We start from the raw sequence: 20,768 nt of genomic DNA, 5'->3' as shown, positions 1-20,768 counted from the left end.
CAGGTTTACTAAATATATCATGAAGTTCAAGATGACTTTTTGTTATCACCAGAAACCATGGAAGAGAACACAGCATCAATTAGGACAGCAGTTACCGATGCAGCAACCACCACAGCAGCAACGGAACTCTCTCCTAGATCAGCAACAACAATCACCACTTGTACAGCAGCAACAGAAGCTTCTACTGCATTAACAACCACCACAGCAGCAACGTCTTCACTGCATCAGCAATAACAACATCCTTTATTGGGTTTTTTTGTGTGGAAAATTATATTCTACTTTTGAAACATCTTTCCAACCATGCATTTTATAACAAACGGTTTTCAAACACTTAACATAGACAAACTTGACCGATCCAAGGCAACAGGTTCCTTTAAACGCAACGTTTGTAAGCACACAAAAAAGCACTTTGTATAGGGTTAGTTTAATTTTATTTAAAGTTTTTAAATTAGGCTTTTTATAAATGCTTTGTAGTTTAATTATAGATGCAAGACACTTCTCACTGATGTCCCATGGATTTCTACAAGGAGGTCTGCGCTGAAATTAGTTGTTTTATCATTTCTGGGTATATTGATTTTTTATTTTTTTTTCAAAGTTTTGAAGGCATGGATGTAAATAATAACATTTCCTACAGTATCTCGTGTTTTTTTTTAAACTTCATCCCGCTTTTCTTGCAAAACAGCTTATCTCTGTGCTTGTTTTTCTCAAAATGTAATTTGTAGAGTTTTGTGATACTGGGGTACAACATGAGTCATGCCATCCTGCTTGCATTTAGCACATGCTCGTTCTGTGTTAAATACAGGACGAGTCAAAGAGAAATTTACCGCAATGGACCGATCCATTAGGCTCCGTCCATAACGCACGTGTGAGCAAGAACACGCGTGCCTCTCCAATGCCTTTCTGCACAACTCTGCCGCGCGCGCCAAGCATAATCGCATACGCATGTCGGACTTATTTGTCGGACCTTCGTTGCGTTGTGATTGGTCAATACGCAATGGGGCAGAGCTTACGGTTTATTGGTAATATTTTTCAAAACAGACAAATGACACTCGAAAGTTCAGTAAAGCATATATTTATATATTTTTTTAATGAAAGAAATTGATCAATCGTCATAGGATTTATGTATATTTTAATAGAGGTACTCATTTTGCTAGCTGTCCATGGAGTACTTGACAAAACAAGTACGGTAAGCATTTAAGATATGTACTTGATTTAGATTTAAATTTGAAGTGTGTGGGTGAATTGCATGTGATGTCAAGCAATAAATCAGTGCTGCATCAGAGGAGATCATTATAAGTCTTACCGAAAGGCAAAATATATACCTTCGGTTTCGGAAACCATTCAGTAGTTTTAATCGTACATAAATGTAGATATACTCATGAAACTAATCTGTTGAAATTTTAGTTCAAAAGATTTAATGTCAATGCATTCTGGAGCTGTAATGTCAATTGCAGGAAGATCCAAAATGGCAATCTGAGAAGTGACTTATGTACAAATGTTTCTCAGAATGAAATGGGTTAAGTAGTTTGTATGATTTTAAGTTTTTGAGTTATTCACCAAAGATATACCCTCCCTTAATCAATATTATTACTACCGTATGTACAGTGCTTATGATAATGATTTAAGGCACCTAGTATCCATTTATCGTTTCGAAGTAAATGGCAATTATGGTATTAGTAACAGTTCAATATATCACTCGTTCAGTAACAAAAATCTGATGTAGCTCCAAACTCCTTTAAAATGTGGACTTTGTAGTCTTAAAAGTCAGTTGACTCAGTTGTCAAAGTCTCAAATTAAAGTTTTAAATCAGTCATAATTTCGTAAAGTTAAATCCGAGGTCCCTTTAGTTAAATCTCAAGAAAGTTTCCGGTCCATTTGAAACATTTTGAGACTTCACTTTAATATAAAATTCCCAAGTCTTTTCTGGACCTTAGTCTCAAATCTGTTGATTAATATGAAAGGCTAAAATCGGATCAAGTTTCAACTGAGTTATAATTTTCATAAATGTAGTCCTATATTAAGTAACAATCTCAGGCCCCAGTGGTCAAATCTCAAAAAGTCTCGGGTCCATCTCGTAAAGTTTCAAGTGATTTATAAATTTGGTCTATTTGTAAAATCACAGGAAATTATTGGTTCTATTGATGAGTCAAGTTTCAAGTGAGTCCATTTTTCATGAGTCTGGTCTTCTAAGTTATATTATTCCAGGTCCCATTGGTTAAATCTAATTCCTGGCTCATTGAGTCAAGTTTCAAGCGAGTAATAGTTTCATATATAAAATCTTTAAGTTAAATCCCAGGTCCCATTGGTTGAAGTCTCAGGTCCTATGACTAAAGTTTCGAGTGAGTCATAGTTTTGATAAATTTGGTCCTTTAAGTTAAATCCAAGGTCCCGTTTGTCAAATCTGAACAAAGTCTCAGGTTCATTGAGCCATGTTTAAAATGAGGCATAATTCTTCTTTTGATCATCTCATAAACACCCTTCACAAAACAATGACTTGGGTTTTGGGCTGCAGTTCAGGCACTGCCCACCCGGTTTAGGTCCCGTACTGAAAGTATAAGTTTTCTTAAAATTACTGACACAGCCCAAATCTTACCCAAAGCCCAAGCTGTGGTTTCAAAAAGGGCCTGAAAAAAATCCCAATTCTCTTTTATCAAGTCCCAAGAAACCCATAGCCCTCACTGGTCACAGTTGTCAAGTAGGTCACAAATTCTTTTTTAGTAAAACTTGAAGTGAAAGTTTTTGGTCCAATCAAAAATTAAGCAAAGTTTCAAGTTGTAGTCTATCATAAAGTACTGTTTTCTGAAGCCTCTGTAGTCTCGCGCCCTATTTAATTGCCAAGTTTCTGATCAAGTGTACATGACACTGATCCTGTTTTATGTAGTTTTCATTTCTGTTGAACTCAATTTAAAAAACTAAGACAGATAATTCCCAAATAAATATAAATTACCAGTAACGGTACCACAGAATAGTCTTCTAGAAATCTTTACCTCTAATGAGTAGTGTCGGAAAGTAATTCATGATCATCTTGCCACTGGTGGGTAGAGGCAGTCTGGGAGGTGGTGGTGGGGGGGGGGGGGGGGAGGAGCTGTGGATATCCCACCACTGAATTTATAAATGCACCGTTTTAAGTACATAAGTTTGAAACTTGTGGCTGCAACAATATTTTTAAGAGAGATAAATTAATTCCAGGCGTGGTATTCTTTTTACTTCAGTCTGTTTTGAAATTTGTTTTCCCTCGGAAGAATCAGCCAAACTGTAAATAAAAACTGAAAATTACAAACAGCATGTGTACATGTAAGTCAGCCCTTGGACTTTGATCAAATTTATGTTCCTACAATTTTCCAAAAAAAAAAAAAATCCCAACTGTATTGCATACGTAGTGCTCTTATTATGCATAATAGTGTTGACACTGAATGGAAGTTCACAGATCAATTGAACCTATTGATTAACCTCGTACTTGGCTGGCAGCAGTCCCATATCTACAGATTAAGTGGGGGAACTGATAGAAAACACCTCTAGCATGTAACAATCACTGCTGTCGTGTATTACATGAAAGGGTTTTTTCTTTGCAAAAGCACCCATTCCACACATTTTGCTCCGCACATTGAGTTCAAAGACCAAGTTAGATTAATTATAATAGCCAAGTCAAAATATCAGTTAAAATTATAGCAAGTAACTGGGAATGCATTGTCAAAAATTTGTGGTTATAATTTGTTAAGTATTTTTTAATAATTATCATTTAGGTGGCTTACTTTGTTTTTATCAGCTCGCTCACTATTCAGCTTTAGTTGAAAGGTGAACCAGAATACTAGATTTTGGTATTTGAGAGAGAGTGTCTTTTGAACTCTTTGCTGCAAAAAGCAACAACCTATCAGGGAAAGCTATTCCCATGCCTGATTTTTCTTTTCTTTTTTTTGCATAAAAAAAACCGTGCTAAAATGTTATTAACAAAGCACTGAAAAGACTACTAGAACACATCATGTGTAAATGTAGGTTATAATGGTAATTATATTCAGTAACATTTATTTCAGTACAGTAATACAGTAGCATGAGCCAGAAACATGAAACAAGGTCAGCTGGTTAATGTTCATTTTTTTTTTCCCAAAGAACTGGCTATTATCATGACTACATATGCCCTAGCAATCAGGCATACTGTCAATTCTGTTCAGTGGTTTGACTGCCTACGCAGCAGTAGTGGGGGCATGGGAAAAACCCATAGCATGCAACAAATTAAGTCTTTCCTGTATTGCGTGATAGGGGAATTCCCCTATCAGGACCACATTTTCTGTAATGCAGTGTCTCCAACATTTTCTGAATCCAGAACAGGGTACAGGTATGTGTTTAAATGTAGTTTTAGTTTAATTATCATTCTGAATTGAAGGTAAATTGTGACTAATTTTAATTGCAAATCCAGGATTGCCAACCAGAGGGAATAATATGAGTACTTTTCTCAAAACAAAAGCCAATAGCACGATGAAACAGAGAATCATGAGCTCTATAAAATTGGCTCGTCATGGTTGGGGTTTGGGGAGGTAATCCATTAACATGGGCCAATATTGTCTGGTACCATGGCAGGCTCGACCACAAAGTCACCACTTAAATTTGAATGTATCGGGATATACCATAGAGACAGTTACTATATTAGTCGCATGATTCGGGGCATGCTTTTGCGTAGTATACGTAAGAGATGTGAACATACACAATTCTGAATGAATGTGTATATGACACAATGGTACCGGGATTTCATCTGGAGGTTGCTTTGAAAGCTTGCCTAGAATCATTTTGACATAGCAACTATAGTCTTTGTAGTCATGACATTCAAATGTATAAGCGGTACATTGTGACTAAAGCAAGTCATGTACCAGACATATTATTCACATCTAAATTGCAAACCCAGGTCAAAATTCTAGTTGAACCTAGTTAACTGGGGTCAACTGGTTCAACTGGATACCAAAGTCGTCCATTTTTCATATTAACCAACTGGTCTGGACTAGGTTTAACTGTGTTCAACTAGGTTTAAATTATGAACCAGTTGGTGTCTGTCCATTTTCCATATTAAACCAACTGGTTTTAACTGTGTTTAACTAGTTTATCAACTGGTTTTCAACTAGTTCCAGTTAAACCCAGTTTAACTAGGTTCAACTAAAATTTCGACCTGGGAATGGCTTGACAAAGTGCCGGCACTGGCTCTCTACTGTTAAGTACATTGGAGAAAAAAAATAACACATCTGGTGAAGGGTCTCATCTGGGAGAAATTGAGCAAAGTGCAATTTCAACCCCAACTTTACAACAGTATACTTAGAATTTTTTTTGGATGTTCTGGGTAATTTAACGCTATGATCGTTTCCTCCCAACTTTTTTTAGCAATGGAGAAGAACAACCCACTCATCTGTTGTATTTGCAACGTTACATATCAGCACCCCAAAATACTAGCCTGCCTGCATAGCTTTTGCCTTGTCTGTCTTCAGACTTTGCAGAGTAAAGTCGACAAATTAGAGAAGTGGATCCAATGTCCTATTTGCCATCAGAAAAGTGAGCTTACCAAGACAGGTGTAGATGGGCTGAAGAGGAACTTCTTCCTCGGTCGGCTCGTCGACGATTCAACTCTATCGCAGACTCTTCAGTGTGCCCACATTTTATGTGGGTTGTGCCCACGGGAAACAGCAGTGTTGGCAGAGTCGCGGTGCTCTGATTGCGCCAAGTTTCTTTGTCAAGCATGCCAGAAGATTCACAATGGCATACCCTCAATCTTCGGCCATGAGATACTCTCCTTGGAAGAGATTAGTAAAGTTGTCCATGGTGATCTGGATAATCCAAACCCTGCTCGATTGAAGGCTTTGAAACCTCGGAACAACTCCTTGGAGTGCCCTAAACATCCAGGGGTGAAGAGCAGGTTCTTCTGTCAGACCTGTGAGGAGCTCATTTGCACAGACTGCATGGTGATAGACCACCCTCATTCATCCCATAGCTACACTACCCTTGATGAAGCAGCCCCAGGTAAGAGAGAGTCTGCAAAGAACAAGATGACGCGGTTGAAGATGAAGCTTCCTGATGCTGACAGTTACTTGCAAGCTTTGAAAAAGATGAGCTTGGAGCTTAAGAGTTGTGCTGACAGGGCAAAGAAAGAAGTCAAGAACCAGGCTCGGCTCAACCGGGAGCGTGTAGATGAAGAGGAGAAGCGTCTTCTGAAAGAAATTCGCCTGGAAACCCAGAAACAAATAAGACAATTAAAAGAAGCTGAAGTCGAAGTGAAGACCATGTCGAAGCATATTCACAATTCACTGCAATGCGGTGGTTTTTTTGTTGAAGAGTCAACAGATAGTGAGTTTCTTTGGCTGTATTTGGTTCTAATGAAGGATTTGGAACACCTTGAACAGCTTCAGTTGCCCAGCGGAATGTCTACGTTGAGTTTCATCAGCACTGAAATTGATATCAGTCTGGGAGAGTTACAGAAGATCGACATAGCAGAAATGGTCAGCGGAGAGCTTGCTAATAAGTTGAAAGGTACGTTATAAAAAGACAGATATTATTTACAGCATCTGGGAATCAAGGCACTGGACACTTTTGGTAATTACTTGGAGTATTGTCAGCTTAAAAACTTATTTGGTAACGGTGTGGAGAGCTGTTGTTGGCATAAAACATTGTGAGAAACATCTCCTGAAGTAATGTAGTATTTTAGAAAGAGGTAATTTTTCATAAATATTAAAAGACTCTGGCTTAAAGCCTTGTATAAGGCATCTGAAATCACAAAATTTTGAGCAACAAAGTGTGTTTTTACTTTCACTATTCTTTTGCAACTTGGGTCAAAATTTTCACAGATTTGTTTTTCATGCACAATTCTGTTTGGGATACAACAGGTGATAATACTGGTCTTTGAAAAACTAACAAAGGTGTTTAGTGCCTGTATTATATCCATAGTTATATAAAAAAAAATGCAAAATTCTTTCTCGTTTTGACAAAATTCTCTTTTATTATTTGCATTTTTCAAACATCACGCATGTGAAAACTATTTATTTTACTAATTTCTCAAAATCCATAAAATTTCAGGCGAGATAATATAATTGGGTGATTTTCCACCTTGACAATCTTTTTTATGTTAATATTTTTTATATGTAATCCAATATGAACATTTATGTAATCAATCTTACTGATTTTTTGCCCACCTTTTATCATGGCTGGGTTGTTTACTTGTTTCAATTTTTAATGCAGAAAGCGCCAAACTGAAATATGGTAAGATCGATATGACGTCGCCAGCATCATCTTTAGAGAGCAGCCAACCACTTGCACCAAAGGAAACAGATGTCCTCCAGAAACAAGAGGTAATTACTCAATATTGTGCTTCATCAGAGATTGACTCCAATTTTTTTTTTAAGTCAAATTTTGTCTTCTATAGTTTATAACTTTTCAAAAACCAGTACAGGATGTATTTGATAACACATCACTTCAATGAACAGCTCATGATTTTGTTTTAACAAGTTAAATAGTTTGTAATTTTCCCCAAATATCCTGTACTAATTGTTTACAGCTAGAGCCAAAACAAGAGACCAGCGATTCATCGAGTGATGGTCCCAATTCTGAGGCAGAGAATAGGCCTATAAAGTGTGTGCCCCAGCTGTCCAAGACGAGCACCTTACCGAAGCCGATCTCACAACCAACTGGCAAACAAACTGGCAAAACTCCAAGTCCAGAACGGCCAAGCAACTCGTCTGTGTCAGAAACCTCTACTTCTGTCGGACCAGAGAAGAAAGTTGAGAAAACTTCACTTCCAATGAGTAATGTGTCCAAGCCACCCTCAAACCCAACTGGCAAACCAACTGACAAAACTCCAAGTCAAGAACCAAGCAACTCGTCTGCATCTAAAGCCTCCACTTCTGCCGGACCAGAGAAGAAAGTTGAGAAAACTTCACTTCCCATGAGTAATGTGTCCAATCCACCCTCAAACCCAACTGGCAAACCAACTGACAAAACTCCAAGTCAAGAACCAAGCAACTCGTCTGCATCTAAAGCCTCCACTTCTGCCGGACCAGAGAAGAAAGTTGACAAAACTTCACCCCCCATTGGTAGTGTTCCCCAGCCATCCTCCAACCCAAGAGGCAAACCAAATGACAATACTCCAAGTCAAGAAACAAGTAAGTCAACTGTGCTGAAACCATCATCATCTACTGGACCGGAGAAGAAAGTTGACAAAACTTCACCTCCCATAAGTAACGTGTCCAAGCCACTCTCGAACCTAACTGGCAAAACATCTGACAAAGTTTCTAATCCAAAACAAAGCAACCCGTCTGTTCCCAAACCCTCTACTATTGCCGAACCAGTGAAGAAAGTTGACACAACTTCACCTCCCATGAGTATTAAGCCAATCAAGTCGCTCTCACAACCAACTGAAAACAAATCCAATCAACAGCCAAGCAACTCGTCTGTGCCCAGACCCTCTACTATTGCCGAACCAGGGAAGAAAGTTGACACAACTTCCCCTCCCATCAGTAACCTGCCCATCAAGCCAATCTCACAACTAACTGGCAAACTGAATGACAAGACTTCCAGTCAACAACCAAACAACTCGTCGGCGTCAAAACCCTCCTCATCTGGGGCAAGAATGAAACAGGCCCCTTTACCTGCCTCCGACAGAGTCCTTCGTTCATCCTCAAAGTCGAATGCAATCGATGAAAGAAAGTTGGAAGAATTGGCAAGACGATCGCTTCAAGAAAGGTAAGGTAAAACAGTATAAGTTGATTCTATGATTTTGTCGGCATAACCTTTTTCCAAGAACAATACATTTGCGATTGTGGAAATTTAACTTCTGATGGAAGTTTCTATTTCTTTACCATATTTTGTCACTGACACTATGGATTGCACACCCCTACCATAGAAAAAATTACCAGTCAAAGAACATCTAGTATTGAAAGCTTAAAAGGCACTAGACACTATTGGTAACAATACTCAGATAATTGTTAGCAGAAATAATACCTCAGTAAAGAGCAATGAAGAGCTTTTGATAGTATAAAACATTGTGAAAAGCAGCTCCCTCTGAACAAACGTAGTTTTTTAGAAAGAGTCAACTTCTCAGACTTCAACTCTCCAGCCTTTTTGTTAGGCATCTGAAAGTACACAGACTTGTGCAACACAGGTGTTTTTTCTTTCATTCTTTCTGCAACTTAACCTAAGAAAACCTTTTTTTAACTGTACAATTTCACCAATTCTTTTTTACTTTATTTCAGATCTTACCAGCTTCAACTTCAATCATCAAATAAAAAAGTAAATGCAGGTAAGATCACTTCTCCTTCCAGTTCTAAAGGCGGCAGGACTCCATTCGTAGCATTTATATTTGGTTTCCTTGGAATAAAAGGCACTGGACACTATTGGTAATTACTCAAACTAACTGTTAGCATAAAAACTTACTTGGTAACGCGTAATGGAGAGCTGTTGATAGTATAAAACATTGTGAGAAACGGCTCCCTCTGTATTAACGTAGTTTTTGAGAAAGAAGACATTTTTCCACAAATTTTACTTCCAGACCTCAGATTTTGATTTTGAGGTCTCGAAGTCTCGAAATCAAGCATCTGAAAGCACAGAACTTCCTGTGACAAGGGTGTTTTTTCTTCCATTATTATTCCACTTTTGACGACCAATTGAGCTCAAATTTTCACAGGTTTGTTATTCTGTGCATACGTTGAGATACACCAAGTGAGAAGACTGGTCTTTGACAATTACCAGTAGTGTCCAGTGTCTTTAAAGGCATTGGACAATATTTGTAAGTACTCAAATAAATGGTTAGCATAAAAACTTACTTGGTAACGAGCATTGTGTAGATAGCTGTAGTATAACATTTTGTGAAATAACATTGTTTTTGAGAACGAGGTAATTACTCACTCAAACATTAAAAGACTTCAGGTCTGGAGCCTTTTAAAGGCATCTCGAAGCACATTGGGTGACCAAATGAGTCAAAGTTTTCACAGACTTGTATGTTATGCATTATGTTAGGATACAACAGGTGAAAATACTGGTTTTTGACAACTACCAAAGTGTCCTGGGGTCGATTTCACAGAGAGTTAGGACTAGTCCTAACTTAGGACTAGTCCTAGGAGATGTACAAATTGCATGGATAGTCCTAAGTTAGGACGAGTAACTGGTCCTAACTCGAGATAAGACTAGTCCTAACTCTTTGTGAAATCCACCCCAGTGCCGTTAGGGAAGTGTTGCGACTGACAGGGTCAGATTCAAACCCAAGAAGTTTAGTTCTTAGTATTTACTCTGATCTTGTTCCTTTCTGTGACAGAAAATAATCAGAAAATGGTGGAAAATAAAGAACCAGTAGGTTTTCGAGTGTATGGGGTACAAGGAGGTTCAATGGGGGAATTGCAGAGACGAGACGAAACAGATTCAAGGTTCCCTAGAAAGGATGGGCCACAGGAGCGTCCTGCTTATCTGGACGACACATCAAAGAGATCTTCTCACCGCTGGCTTTCCGAAGACTGTGACAGTGATGACTCAGATTTGTAGGTAGGTTCATGCATGGAGGATGGTTGAGGGAATGTACAATGATGATAATAATTGCTTCTTATGTAGTGCGCATACCCGTCACTCAGTGACACTCAAGGCGCTTTAAACATACAGTATTTTTCTCGAGGTATGTGGGATTATTTTTACATAACACCATGAATGCTGTGGAGCAAAATGCTGCCAATCAAACCAGGAACACCAGGGCGAACCCATTCTCTGTTTGTTATAAGTACACTGGGTTCTTTTTTTGTGCGTTACACACACACGGGCAACAGCTTTACGTCCCATCCGAAGGACAAAGCAATATTGGTTAAGTGTATTGTTTATAGGCCATGACACGCCACAATTTACCTTATGAATTGGCGTCATCCTGTCGCCATCTTAGAGGTAAGGATCATGAAACAGTGGAATACCCAGTTGCCAAATGCTTGGTGCTCAGGATGAGCCAATGAGAATCCTCTGTTTGACCTCTAGCCGATCGAGAGCACTCGTAACTCAGATGCGCAACAGGCTTATAAGGTTTATAGGAAAACACTGAGAAAATGGTAATTGTGCAGGGTGCATGCACCACACTGAATTAGCCCTCAGAAGCAACCAGTGCTAAATTGCAAACCATTTAAAAACCATGCTCTAAAAATATTTAGTGTCTCTCGAGCCTCTCAGAAAACTAAACGAAGTTTGACAACTTAACTTCAGATTTCAAGTTTTTGGCAGGCCAGCAGCTTGGAAATTGCTAATTACCCCTAACCCCCCCCCCCCTGAATATTTGTTTTTTCCAAAACTGATTTGCTGCTGAGGTTGTGGTTAATTGCCATAATGTAACAATCTATCACTTGCATTACCCCACAATGTTATGATTCAAACAAAAATTGAGAGCCTGCACTGCAAAGCTGACTGCCGCCCTCTGTTGACACAAGTAGTGCATTGCCTGTGTACAAAACTCATTACACCTGCACAACACAGCACTCCAACATTTCTAAAAAGTACCACATTAAAGCCAACTAATAGTATTGAATTACCAAAAAGATCTGATGCCCATTAAACTGGCATTCCGTTTATGGACCACTGCTCACCAAAAGGTTCGGTGAATTTGCAGCTAATGGGAGGTATTGACTAAGAATTTAGGGCCAGATCCCTGTCGAGTACCAATCCATCAAAAACGAAAGTTCCCTTATTTTGTGTCAAAATTTTACTAAGGAAATCAATGTGTGGTGAAGAGGTTTTCAATTTGTGGTTTAATCCCAACGAGGCCTGGTAAATTATAAAGAACCAGGCCTTTGTCTCGGTAAAATTATCAAGAACCAGGCCTTTGTCTCGGTAAAATTATCAAGAACCAGGCCTCGTCGGGGTTAAACCACTAGTTGAAAACCGATTCAACACACTTTGTTTCCAATTGAATACCTTTTCGGTCAAAAACATCATCACGTTTTGGTCAAAAAGTAAAATAAATGCAAGATTTGCAAAAACTGTTAAACGATTTCTTTCAGCACAACACTCCTCCAGCTATGAAATGGTAAAGCCCTCCGCCGCCCTCGGGTAAACAACTCCTTATAAGGGAATGCTGTGCGCGTCTCGCGTATCGCGTGATGCTGCACAACTGTTTCAGCCGTTGCTCTCGACCAATAGGAATGAAGCAACTTGGACCAAGAAATAAGCTTTATTTAGGAAAATATTGGTACTTGAAAAAAGGGCCAAAATTGAAAAAAAAACGTCAAGGGTTAAGTCCAGGCATTTTGTCAATTTTGGGCCAAATTTTGAGTTTTTATTTTATGCTCTAAAAAGCTGCAGTAGGCTCTACTGACGCCTTTTACACAACTTGGACCGCGAAATAAGCTTTATTTGGGGAAATATTGGAGCTTGAAAAAAAGGGCCAAAATTGAAAAAACGTCAAGGGGTAAGTCCAGGCATTTTGTCAATTTTGGGCCAAATTTTGAGTTTTTATTTTATGCTCTAAAAAGATACAGTAGGCTCTACTGATGCCTTTTTATGCAACTTGGTCCGAGAAATAAGCTTTATTTAAGGAAATATCGGAACTTGAAAAAAAGGGCCAAAATTGAAAAAAAAAACAGTCAAGGGGTGAGTCCAGGCATTTTGTCAATTTCGGGCCAAATTTTGAGTTTTTATTTTATGCTCTAAAAAGATGCAGTAGGCTCTACTGGCGCCTTTTTATGCAACTTGGACCAAGAAATAAGCTTTATTTAAGGAAATATCGGAACTTGAAAAAAAGGGCCAAAATTGAAAAAAAAACGTCAAGGGGTAAGTCCAGGCATTTTGTCAATTTTGGGCCAAATTTTGAGTTTTTATTTTATGCTCTAAAAGGATGCAGTAGGCTCTACTGATGCCTTTTTATGCAACTTGGACCAAGAAATAAGCTTTATTTAAGGAAATATCGGAACTTGAAAAAAAGGGCCAAAATTGAAAAAAAAACGTCAAGGGGTAAGTCCAGGCATTTTGTCAATTTTGGGCCAAATTTTGAGTTTTTATTTTATGCTCTAAAAAGATACAGTAGGCTCTACTGATGCCTTTTTATGCAACTTGGACCGAGAAATAAGCTTTATTTAAGGAAATATTGGAACTTGAAAAAAAGGGCCAAATTGAAGAAAAAAAAAACGTCAAGGGGTAAGTCCAGGCATTTTGTCAATTTTAGGCCAAATTTAGAGTTTTTATTTTATGCTCTAAAAAGATACAGTAGGCTCTATTGATGCCTTTTTATGCAACTTGGACCAAGAAAAAAGCTTTATTTTAGGAAATATCGGAGCTTGAAAAAAGGGCCAAAATTGAAAAGAACGTCAAGGGGTAAGTCCAGGCATTTTGTCAATTTTTGGCCAAATTTTGCGTTTTTATTTTATGCTCTAAAAGGATGCAGTAGGCTCTACTGATGCCTTTTTATGCAACTTGGACCAAGAAAAAAGCTTTATTTAAGGAAATATTGGAGCTTGAAAAAAGGGCCAAAATTGAAAAGAACGTCAAGGGGTAAGTCCAGGCATTTTGGGCCAAATTTAGAGTTTTATTTTATGCTCTAAAAAGATACAGTAGGCTCTACTGATGCCTTTTAATGCAAATTGGACCTAGAAAAAAAGCTTTATTTGGGGAAATATTGGAGCTTGAAAAAAGGGCCTAAATTGAAAAAAACCTCAAGGGGTAAGTCCAGGCATTTTGTCAAATTTGGGCCAAATTTTGAGTTTTTATTTTATGCTCTAAAAAGATAAAGTAGGCTCTACTGATGCCTTTTTATGCAACTTGGACCAAGAAATAAGCTTTATTTAAGGAAATATCGGAACTTGAAAAAAAGGGCCAAAATTGAAAAAAAAAAAAAGTCAAGGGGTAAGTCCAGGCATTTTGTAAATTTTTGGCAAAATTTTGAGTCTTTATTTTATACACTAAAAAGATGCAGTAGGCTCTACTGATGCCTTTTTAAGCAACTTGGACCGAGAAATAAGCTTTATTTAGGGAAATATTGGTACTTGAAAAAAGAGCCAAAATTGAAAAAACGTCAAGGGGTAAGTCCAGGCATTTTGTCAATTTTGGGCCAAATTTTGAGTTTTTATTTTATGCTCTAAAAAGATACAGTAGGCTCTACTGATGCCTTTTTATGCAACTTGGACCGAGAAATAAGCTTTATTTAAGGAAATATTGGAACTTGAAAAAAAGGGCCAAATTGAAGAAAAAAAACGTCAAGGGGTAAGTCCAGGCATTTTGTCAATTTTAGGCCAAATTTTGAGTTTTTATTTTATGCTCTAAAAAGATACAGTAGGCTCTATTGATGCCTTTTTATGCAACTTGGACAAAGAAAAAAGCTTTATTTAAGGAAATATCGGAGCTTGAAAAAAGGGCCAAAATTGAAAAGAACGTCAAGGGGTAAGTCCAGGCATTTTGTCAATTTTTGGCCAAATTTTGCGTTTTTATTTTATGCTCTAAAAGGATGCAGTAGGCTCTACTGATGCCTTTTTATGCAACTTGGACCAAGAAAAAAGCTTTATTTAAGGAAATATTGGTACTTGAAAAAAGGACCAAAATTGAAAAAAAAAAACGTCAAGGGGTAAGTCCACAACGTTATGATTCAAAAAGATTGAGAGCCTGCATTGCAAACCTGACTGCCGCCCTCTATTGACACAAGTAATGCAATGCCTGTGTACAAAACTCATTACACCTGCACAACACAGCACTCCAACATTTCTAAAAATACCACATTAAAGCCAACTAATAGTATTGAATTACCAAAAAGATCTGATGCCCATTAAACTGGCATTCCGTTTATGGACCACTGCTCACCAAAAGGTTCGGTGAATTTGCAGCTAATGGGAGGTATTGACTAAGAATTTAGGGCCAGATCCCTGTCGACTACCAATCCATCAAAAACGAAAGTTCCCTTATTTTGTGTCCAAATTTTACTAAGGGAATCAATGTGTGGTGAAGAGGTTTTCAACAAGTGGTTTAATCCCCAGACTAGTCCTAACTCTTTGTGAAATCCACCCCTGGACACCTTTGGTAATTGCCAAAGACCAGTCTTCTCACTTGGTGTATCCCAACATATGCACAAAATAACAAACCTGTGAAAATTTGAACTCAATTGGTCGTGGAAGTTGCGAGATAATAATGAAAGAAAAAGTTCGGAGGACCACTTTTGATGATTAAAGTCCATTTACCAGGAGCTCCAAAATATTTAAGCAATTTTACGAAACCCACATAAACTGCATAAATAACCAAATCAGACCGTGTCCAAATTGGTTGCTACTGTTACGGCTACTTCTAGAAACCCGCATCATCATGCGCTGAAGTGTGGCTGTGTCTGTAACTAAACTGCCGTCTCCTGGTATTTTAATTTTTTAGAATAAGTAAAAAATTTTAAATTATAGGTGCAAATTTTACTTTTATTTTTTTTGCTGTGTTTATGTAGACGAAACAGTATAGTGGAAAGAATTACACTTCAGACAAAACTTCTTGTTGTTAATTACAAATGTACATTTTATTTAGTATCATGGGAGCAGCCTTTAATTTCACACACACAAAGGACAGTACTATGGAAGCCTACAAGGGCAAATAGAAGAAAGGAATAACTGAAATGTCACTGTTTTGAAGGGCACCCTCAGAAACCTATATTATTATTATTATTATTATTTTTTTTTTTTTTAAATTGATAAAGCAAGACAGTTCCCTAAGAACTCTGCCTGCTGCAAACCAAATATACATTGATACCTCACCATACAATGCCTCAAATCCTACATTGATCAAAATAGTTGTAAAATATTATATAGTTTTAATAAAGAAGTTTTGGGTAGCGTAATGTAACTATAAATGAATTCTTCTCATCGATTTCTGTAAATATTACATAGTTTTATTAGAGAACTTTCTTTTTTGGTACCTATAATTAATGTAGTCATAAATGAATTTTTCATATCTGATTCAGTAACATTCCTTTTAATTCCATGGTATAATCATGTTACTCTAGTATTCCTTGTTGGTTTTTTTTTTGGTTTTTTTAAATAATGTTCTATAGCGCCAGTATCGGCAAAAGTTTTAAGTAAATCTGTGCTCTTAGACTAGTTTTAGTCTTATACCAATTATGTAATGTCGCTTTAAACAAGTGTTTGGCAAGTGGTTGAACTGTGTATGTGCTTTTCAAGTTTTCTATGAAAATTAAAAAACAAAAACTTAGTAGGCCTACTACCAGCTAAAAAGTTTCATGTCTGGTTAAAAAGAATGTACTATCTATAGTTTTGGATGTTTTTATCAACATTAGGGGAACAAATGTTTATTTTTGTTGGAGGTTAGATCACACAGAATAAAACGACTTTCTGCAAATTGATTTGCACCATTACAATAAAGTTGATTCAAATGTATATAAAAACATTTTGATTAAATATTTTGCCTTACTAACAGGGATTAAAAAGCTTGGTTATGGTTTTTTATCTTTTGCAGATATACATACAAAATAATGTCTCATTATTATTTGTGGTATTGAAATAAAAGTGTAACTCATAATTAATATTTACAAATATATGTGAAAGAAACACTTAAATAAATATGACAACAAAAACTAACATTTATTCTTGTTGTGGACCAGATCCTGACCTTTGACCTTTTCTAGATGCATACATAATGAGCTATGCAACTTACACATGTCCTCACTCCTCAGGGTCCATTTTTGTTTTGCTAAGCAGTAATTGAGTGGGGCACCAGCCATAACAATGTAAACTTACTATTGATTTTGCTGGTAACCTATTTCTGTTAAGCAACACTTTTCTGTGCTTAGCAAGTTTTTGTGCTTACAGGCTTTATACAATGTTACCCTGATTGGTGATTACTGTTAAGGTGCCAACCCGCATAGAATTATACAGAAAAGGGTTAAACTGTTGATTTTTACTGTGTTTATGTATTACAGTCATTCATCGTTTTATCTGTGTATTCAAGATGTAAAAGCTTACTTTTTGATTAAACTTGGTACTTTTACCAATTTATCGTATTTTCAACCGCATGAGGGCACTTTCAGTGGCAAATTTCCTTGCATTTATGGTTTTATCTTATTTTGACCGCCTGTATGTTGTCTTGTATCAATAACCAAGTTATAACAATAATAACAGGAATGAAAACAACAGTCTGAGATGTGTCTTCTTTCTTCATATAAAAAAGTTGATAAAAAAGAATCGGACAAACCTACGGAACAATCCCCATACAAATTTAATTACAGTTTTCTTCCATTAAAGGGTTTGTAATAGTGGCTCACATATTTAAGTGACTCTCCTGAAAACATTGCTCTGTGATTTTTACCTTTTTTTTATCATCTCGAAAATCTTGACGACTAATGAAGATGAAACTTCCTCAGGTAAATTATGTTACATACATCTTCATTCCGAGTGAGTAGGGATTCATGTCATGGCCAAAAAATATACTCTCTACAAAAGGTGTTAATACCTTTAAGCTGTGTACAACTTGAGCCTGTACAAAAACCTAGGCTCTGTGGCTCTGATGTCACAGGTTAGATAGTCTATAGACCATTCCAACAAAACAAAATTGGTAGCGCCCTCTATTGAAAAAATTAACAATTGCGGTGTCTTTTTGTGCACAATCTATGCACTGAAGACACCGCAGCAAATGGCGCGCAGTGTTCAACACTTGCACGCCCGAATCGGTCTATAAGGTTCACCATCTATACAGCCACATAGCTTTTCATTATTCTCAAACCATGTTCCTGCATTTCATGCATTAATTTGAAGTAATACAGATAAAGGAAACACGACGGGTTAAAAAAAAACTACATCCTAGAATCCCCAAACCTATTTGCTTTTACAATAATAAATGTCGCAGTAGTACAAGGGAAATGTCAAATACCTATTTGGTTTCAACTGTAAAGGCGCATAAGCTTGGTAAAGTAGGAAATGGTATACGTTGCTTATTCGAAAAATATGTGTATTAATATAATGCCTTGTGTTAATATGAAAATAGCAGTACATGTTAAGATGCAATACAATGCATGAACTATTTAATACACTATGTACATATAGATGGTTCATTTTAAACCACAGAGAGCTAATAATATTACCAATGAACCATTCTTGTATTTGTAAATAATATTTAAATCTATACTTTCAAAAAGCATAGATTGTCCAATTGAAATGAAAGTTTGTCCAATCAGATTGCTAGTTAATCTTACGGAAGGAAACCAGTCAAAAACAATATTGCACAGCATTTTGGTTGGTAACCCACTGATCAGTGATGATTTTGTTTTGAGTTAGAAAACTCCTTAAGATCAGGGCAAAATTTCAAGCACAACAAGTAGCACAACAAAATTATGCTTACCACAATAAGGTTACCAGCCCAAATACCTTGTCAAATGTGACCGGTTTCCTAATTTTTATCAGATTTGTTTAAACACAATTGTCTGCTTAAAGGGTCTGGGTACTTTTTGTAGGACACAAAACACAATGTCCACTTACAAGGTTTGAACATATTGATGGTAGGAATTAAGCTTCCCTTAAAATATTACTTGCGGAGTTTGAAAATTATTTTTGTGACATTGTTTTACTAATTTCTCAAAAGACTACAGCACCTCAGCAAGTAGAAGTTTAAGGTTAACTTTCTACTACCATTGTCTTCAAGCTGTGTAAGTTTAATGTTAAACTGTGGACACTTTGCAAAAAGTACCTAAACTCTTTAATGGAACACGTTGAATCGGTCGAGTTGGTCTTTGAAAAGCGTTTGTAACCGTTTGTAATTTCTATCAAATGCATATGGGTAGAAAGATGTTGTAAAAGTATAATACAATGGTCCACACAAACATACCTCAAAATTGCACGGTTTTCCTTTTACCTCGCCGACTACCACGGTCGGCCATTTATGGGAGTCAAATTTTTGACTCCCATAAATTGCCAACCATGTTAGTTTGCAAAGTAAATTTCGAGGCAAATTTGTGTGGATCATTGTATTCAACTTTTAAAACATCTTTCCGACCATATGCATTTTATAACAAATGGTTATATACGCTTTTTGTAGATCAACTCATTCGATCCAAGGCAACGTGTTCCTTTAGACAGTTCTATGAAATTGGACTAACACTGGTAAAATACAAGCAATCTAGGTCATAAATGCTACCTCCCCTTCCTAACCCTCTGCCTAGCAGATGATCACATATTATTATACACACAAAAATTATCTCATAACAAAAATATACTTTAGTTTAATAACGGTTTCGCAATCTTTAAAAAAATACCTCATTACAAGCAAACAGTATACTTATAGTATAAAGACGAAATTATATACAGTACGTGCATAGAAAAGTTTGCATTTAAAAAAAATCTACAACCCAACTTTGACATGAGTACCTCAACATTTATGCGTTGTTGCATTCACAATCAAGCAATATAAAAGGTGAATGCATTTTAGTGCTGAGCACTCTGCAACATTACAGTTACGCCACGATTTTTTAAATTTCAACACCATTGCATCTTGGCAACGTTATATAAAAACCACAGAATATTGCTGATGTACATAAACTTGTTTCATCTCTTCTTGGTTAGTACACAATAGGTTTTTTTTCTCACTTGGCGAAACAAGTGCTTAACACCATTGCTGTAGACATGTACTGTACATTGTACTCTTTGAATGTATTGATTGGATAACACATAATATAACGGCACAATTAGCGTCAATAAAACGATAACATAGGAAACAAAAAGAGATGCTCAGTTTTAGATGTGGAAGGAAAACCCCACGGGGGAAAACCCACGCAATCAGGTAGGGACTAAAGACGCAATCCACATGCAAGGCTATGGTAAGGTGGGATTCAAGCCAGGGTCCACAGAGGTGAAGGCAAGGAAAGAAACCACTAAGCCATCCTGATGAATAAGACATTTCCCAACATTATTGTACTGGATTTCAAGTAAATTGAACTTTCAAGAAGTTATACATTGGCTTTACGGATTATTTTCACCCAATAATTAAGAACCCAACCAGTAACAACAGTCCTTCACTCTGTACAAATATACTCTTGGCATAATATTAAAAAAAGACTCCATACATTAAAAGACAAAGACATACAGTAACAGTAAACCCTAATGCCTGTTTGACAACCATGACACAAGAAAACAGAGAAAGACAACGAGGACAGAGATTCTTGGAGTCGTAACACCATTTCCTGGCTTGCCTTTCTGCCCCTCGCCCCCACCATCTGTTGAAGGAGTGGTTCTTTTGGGCACCTCGTCCACGACAGACACGGTGGTGGGTCTTGCGGTGGGTTTCTTGGTGCTGACTCTCCCCTTGGTGGGTACGAATGGGAGCAGACTGGGTGTCGGTTTGATACTGGGTTTGATGGTTGGGTGGTGCTCATCAGTCCTACTGCTGCTTGGCCTCGGGGTGGTAACGTCAAAGACGAAGTCAGTTTCCTCAGTGGTAACTTCTGCGGAGAGACAAGAATAAGAATAGTGTTACATGAGGATATCCTGACATTGGTTTGACTATTAATAATAATAATAATAAAACAGTATTTATATGGCGCATATAAATAGTATATTTCTCCAAGCGCTTAACAGCTGAGTGAAAAGTATTAAGATAACAAAACTTAAAGAAATATTTATGATGACATTTACTGGTCACTGAGGTGAGGAAGCCTGTGCCATAATTAATCAAAATTAAAAACACAATCAGTATTGCTGGTCCATCAAAAAAATAAGCATTCTGTGTATCTGTACAAAGGTTCCTTCCCCCATGATCAGACAATCTTTGTTGTATATAGGCCTATTTGGGATATATTGGGGTTGAACTAGAAAAGTTTA

The 20,768-nt window shown here is 37.1% G+C and overlaps 3 protein-coding genes across 5 annotated transcripts in view; 2 read left to right on the top strand and 1 right to left on the bottom strand.

The window, feature by feature from the left end:
• Positions 1-4,041, top strand: part of LOC139945580 (uncharacterized) — a 29,522-nt gene extending 25,481 nt beyond the window's left edge. The window contains exon 16 of one of the 3 annotated variants that reach the window (XM_071942978.1): positions 53-4,041. In XM_071942978.1, coding sequence (XP_071799079.1) covers positions 53-234 — 182 coding nt within the window. In that variant the 3' untranslated portion in view covers positions 235-4,041. The remainder of the gene's footprint in view (positions 1-52) is intronic. The other 2 variants (XM_071942977.1, XM_071942979.1) reach the window with 2 other exon arrangements.
• An 8-nt stretch (positions 4,042-4,049) lies between these two features.
• LOC139945584 (uncharacterized) lies at positions 4,050-15,629 on the top strand. Its single transcript, XM_071942984.1, has 7 exons — positions 4,050-4,333; positions 5,365-6,504; positions 7,210-7,319; positions 7,526-8,709; positions 9,219-9,265; positions 10,277-10,500; positions 11,988-15,629. Exons 1-6 carry the CDS (start codon positions 4,291-4,293, stop codon positions 10,498-10,500), a joined length of 2,748 nt encoding a protein of 915 aa, XP_071799085.1. The 5' UTR covers positions 4,050-4,290; the 3' UTR covers positions 11,988-15,629.
• An 804-nt stretch (positions 15,630-16,433) lies between these two features.
• The window catches only part of LOC139945585 (glypican-5-like), a 60,898-nt gene continuing 56,563 nt past the window's right edge, over positions 16,434-20,768 (bottom strand). Inside the window, exon 8 of the mRNA XM_071942985.1 lies at positions 16,434-20,392. Within this exon, the coding sequence (XP_071799086.1) occupies positions 20,049-20,392 (344 nt within the window). The 3' untranslated portion in view covers positions 16,434-20,048. The remainder of the gene's footprint in view (positions 20,393-20,768) is intronic.

The sequence above is a fragment of the Asterias amurensis genome, chromosome 12, assembly GCF_032118995.1.
Source record: "Asterias amurensis chromosome 12, ASM3211899v1".
NCBI lineage: Eukaryota > Metazoa > Echinodermata > Asteroidea > Forcipulatida > Asteriidae > Asterias > Asterias amurensis.
Note: the sequence above shows the minus strand (reverse complement) of the source record. Positions and strands in the feature narration are given on the sequence as shown.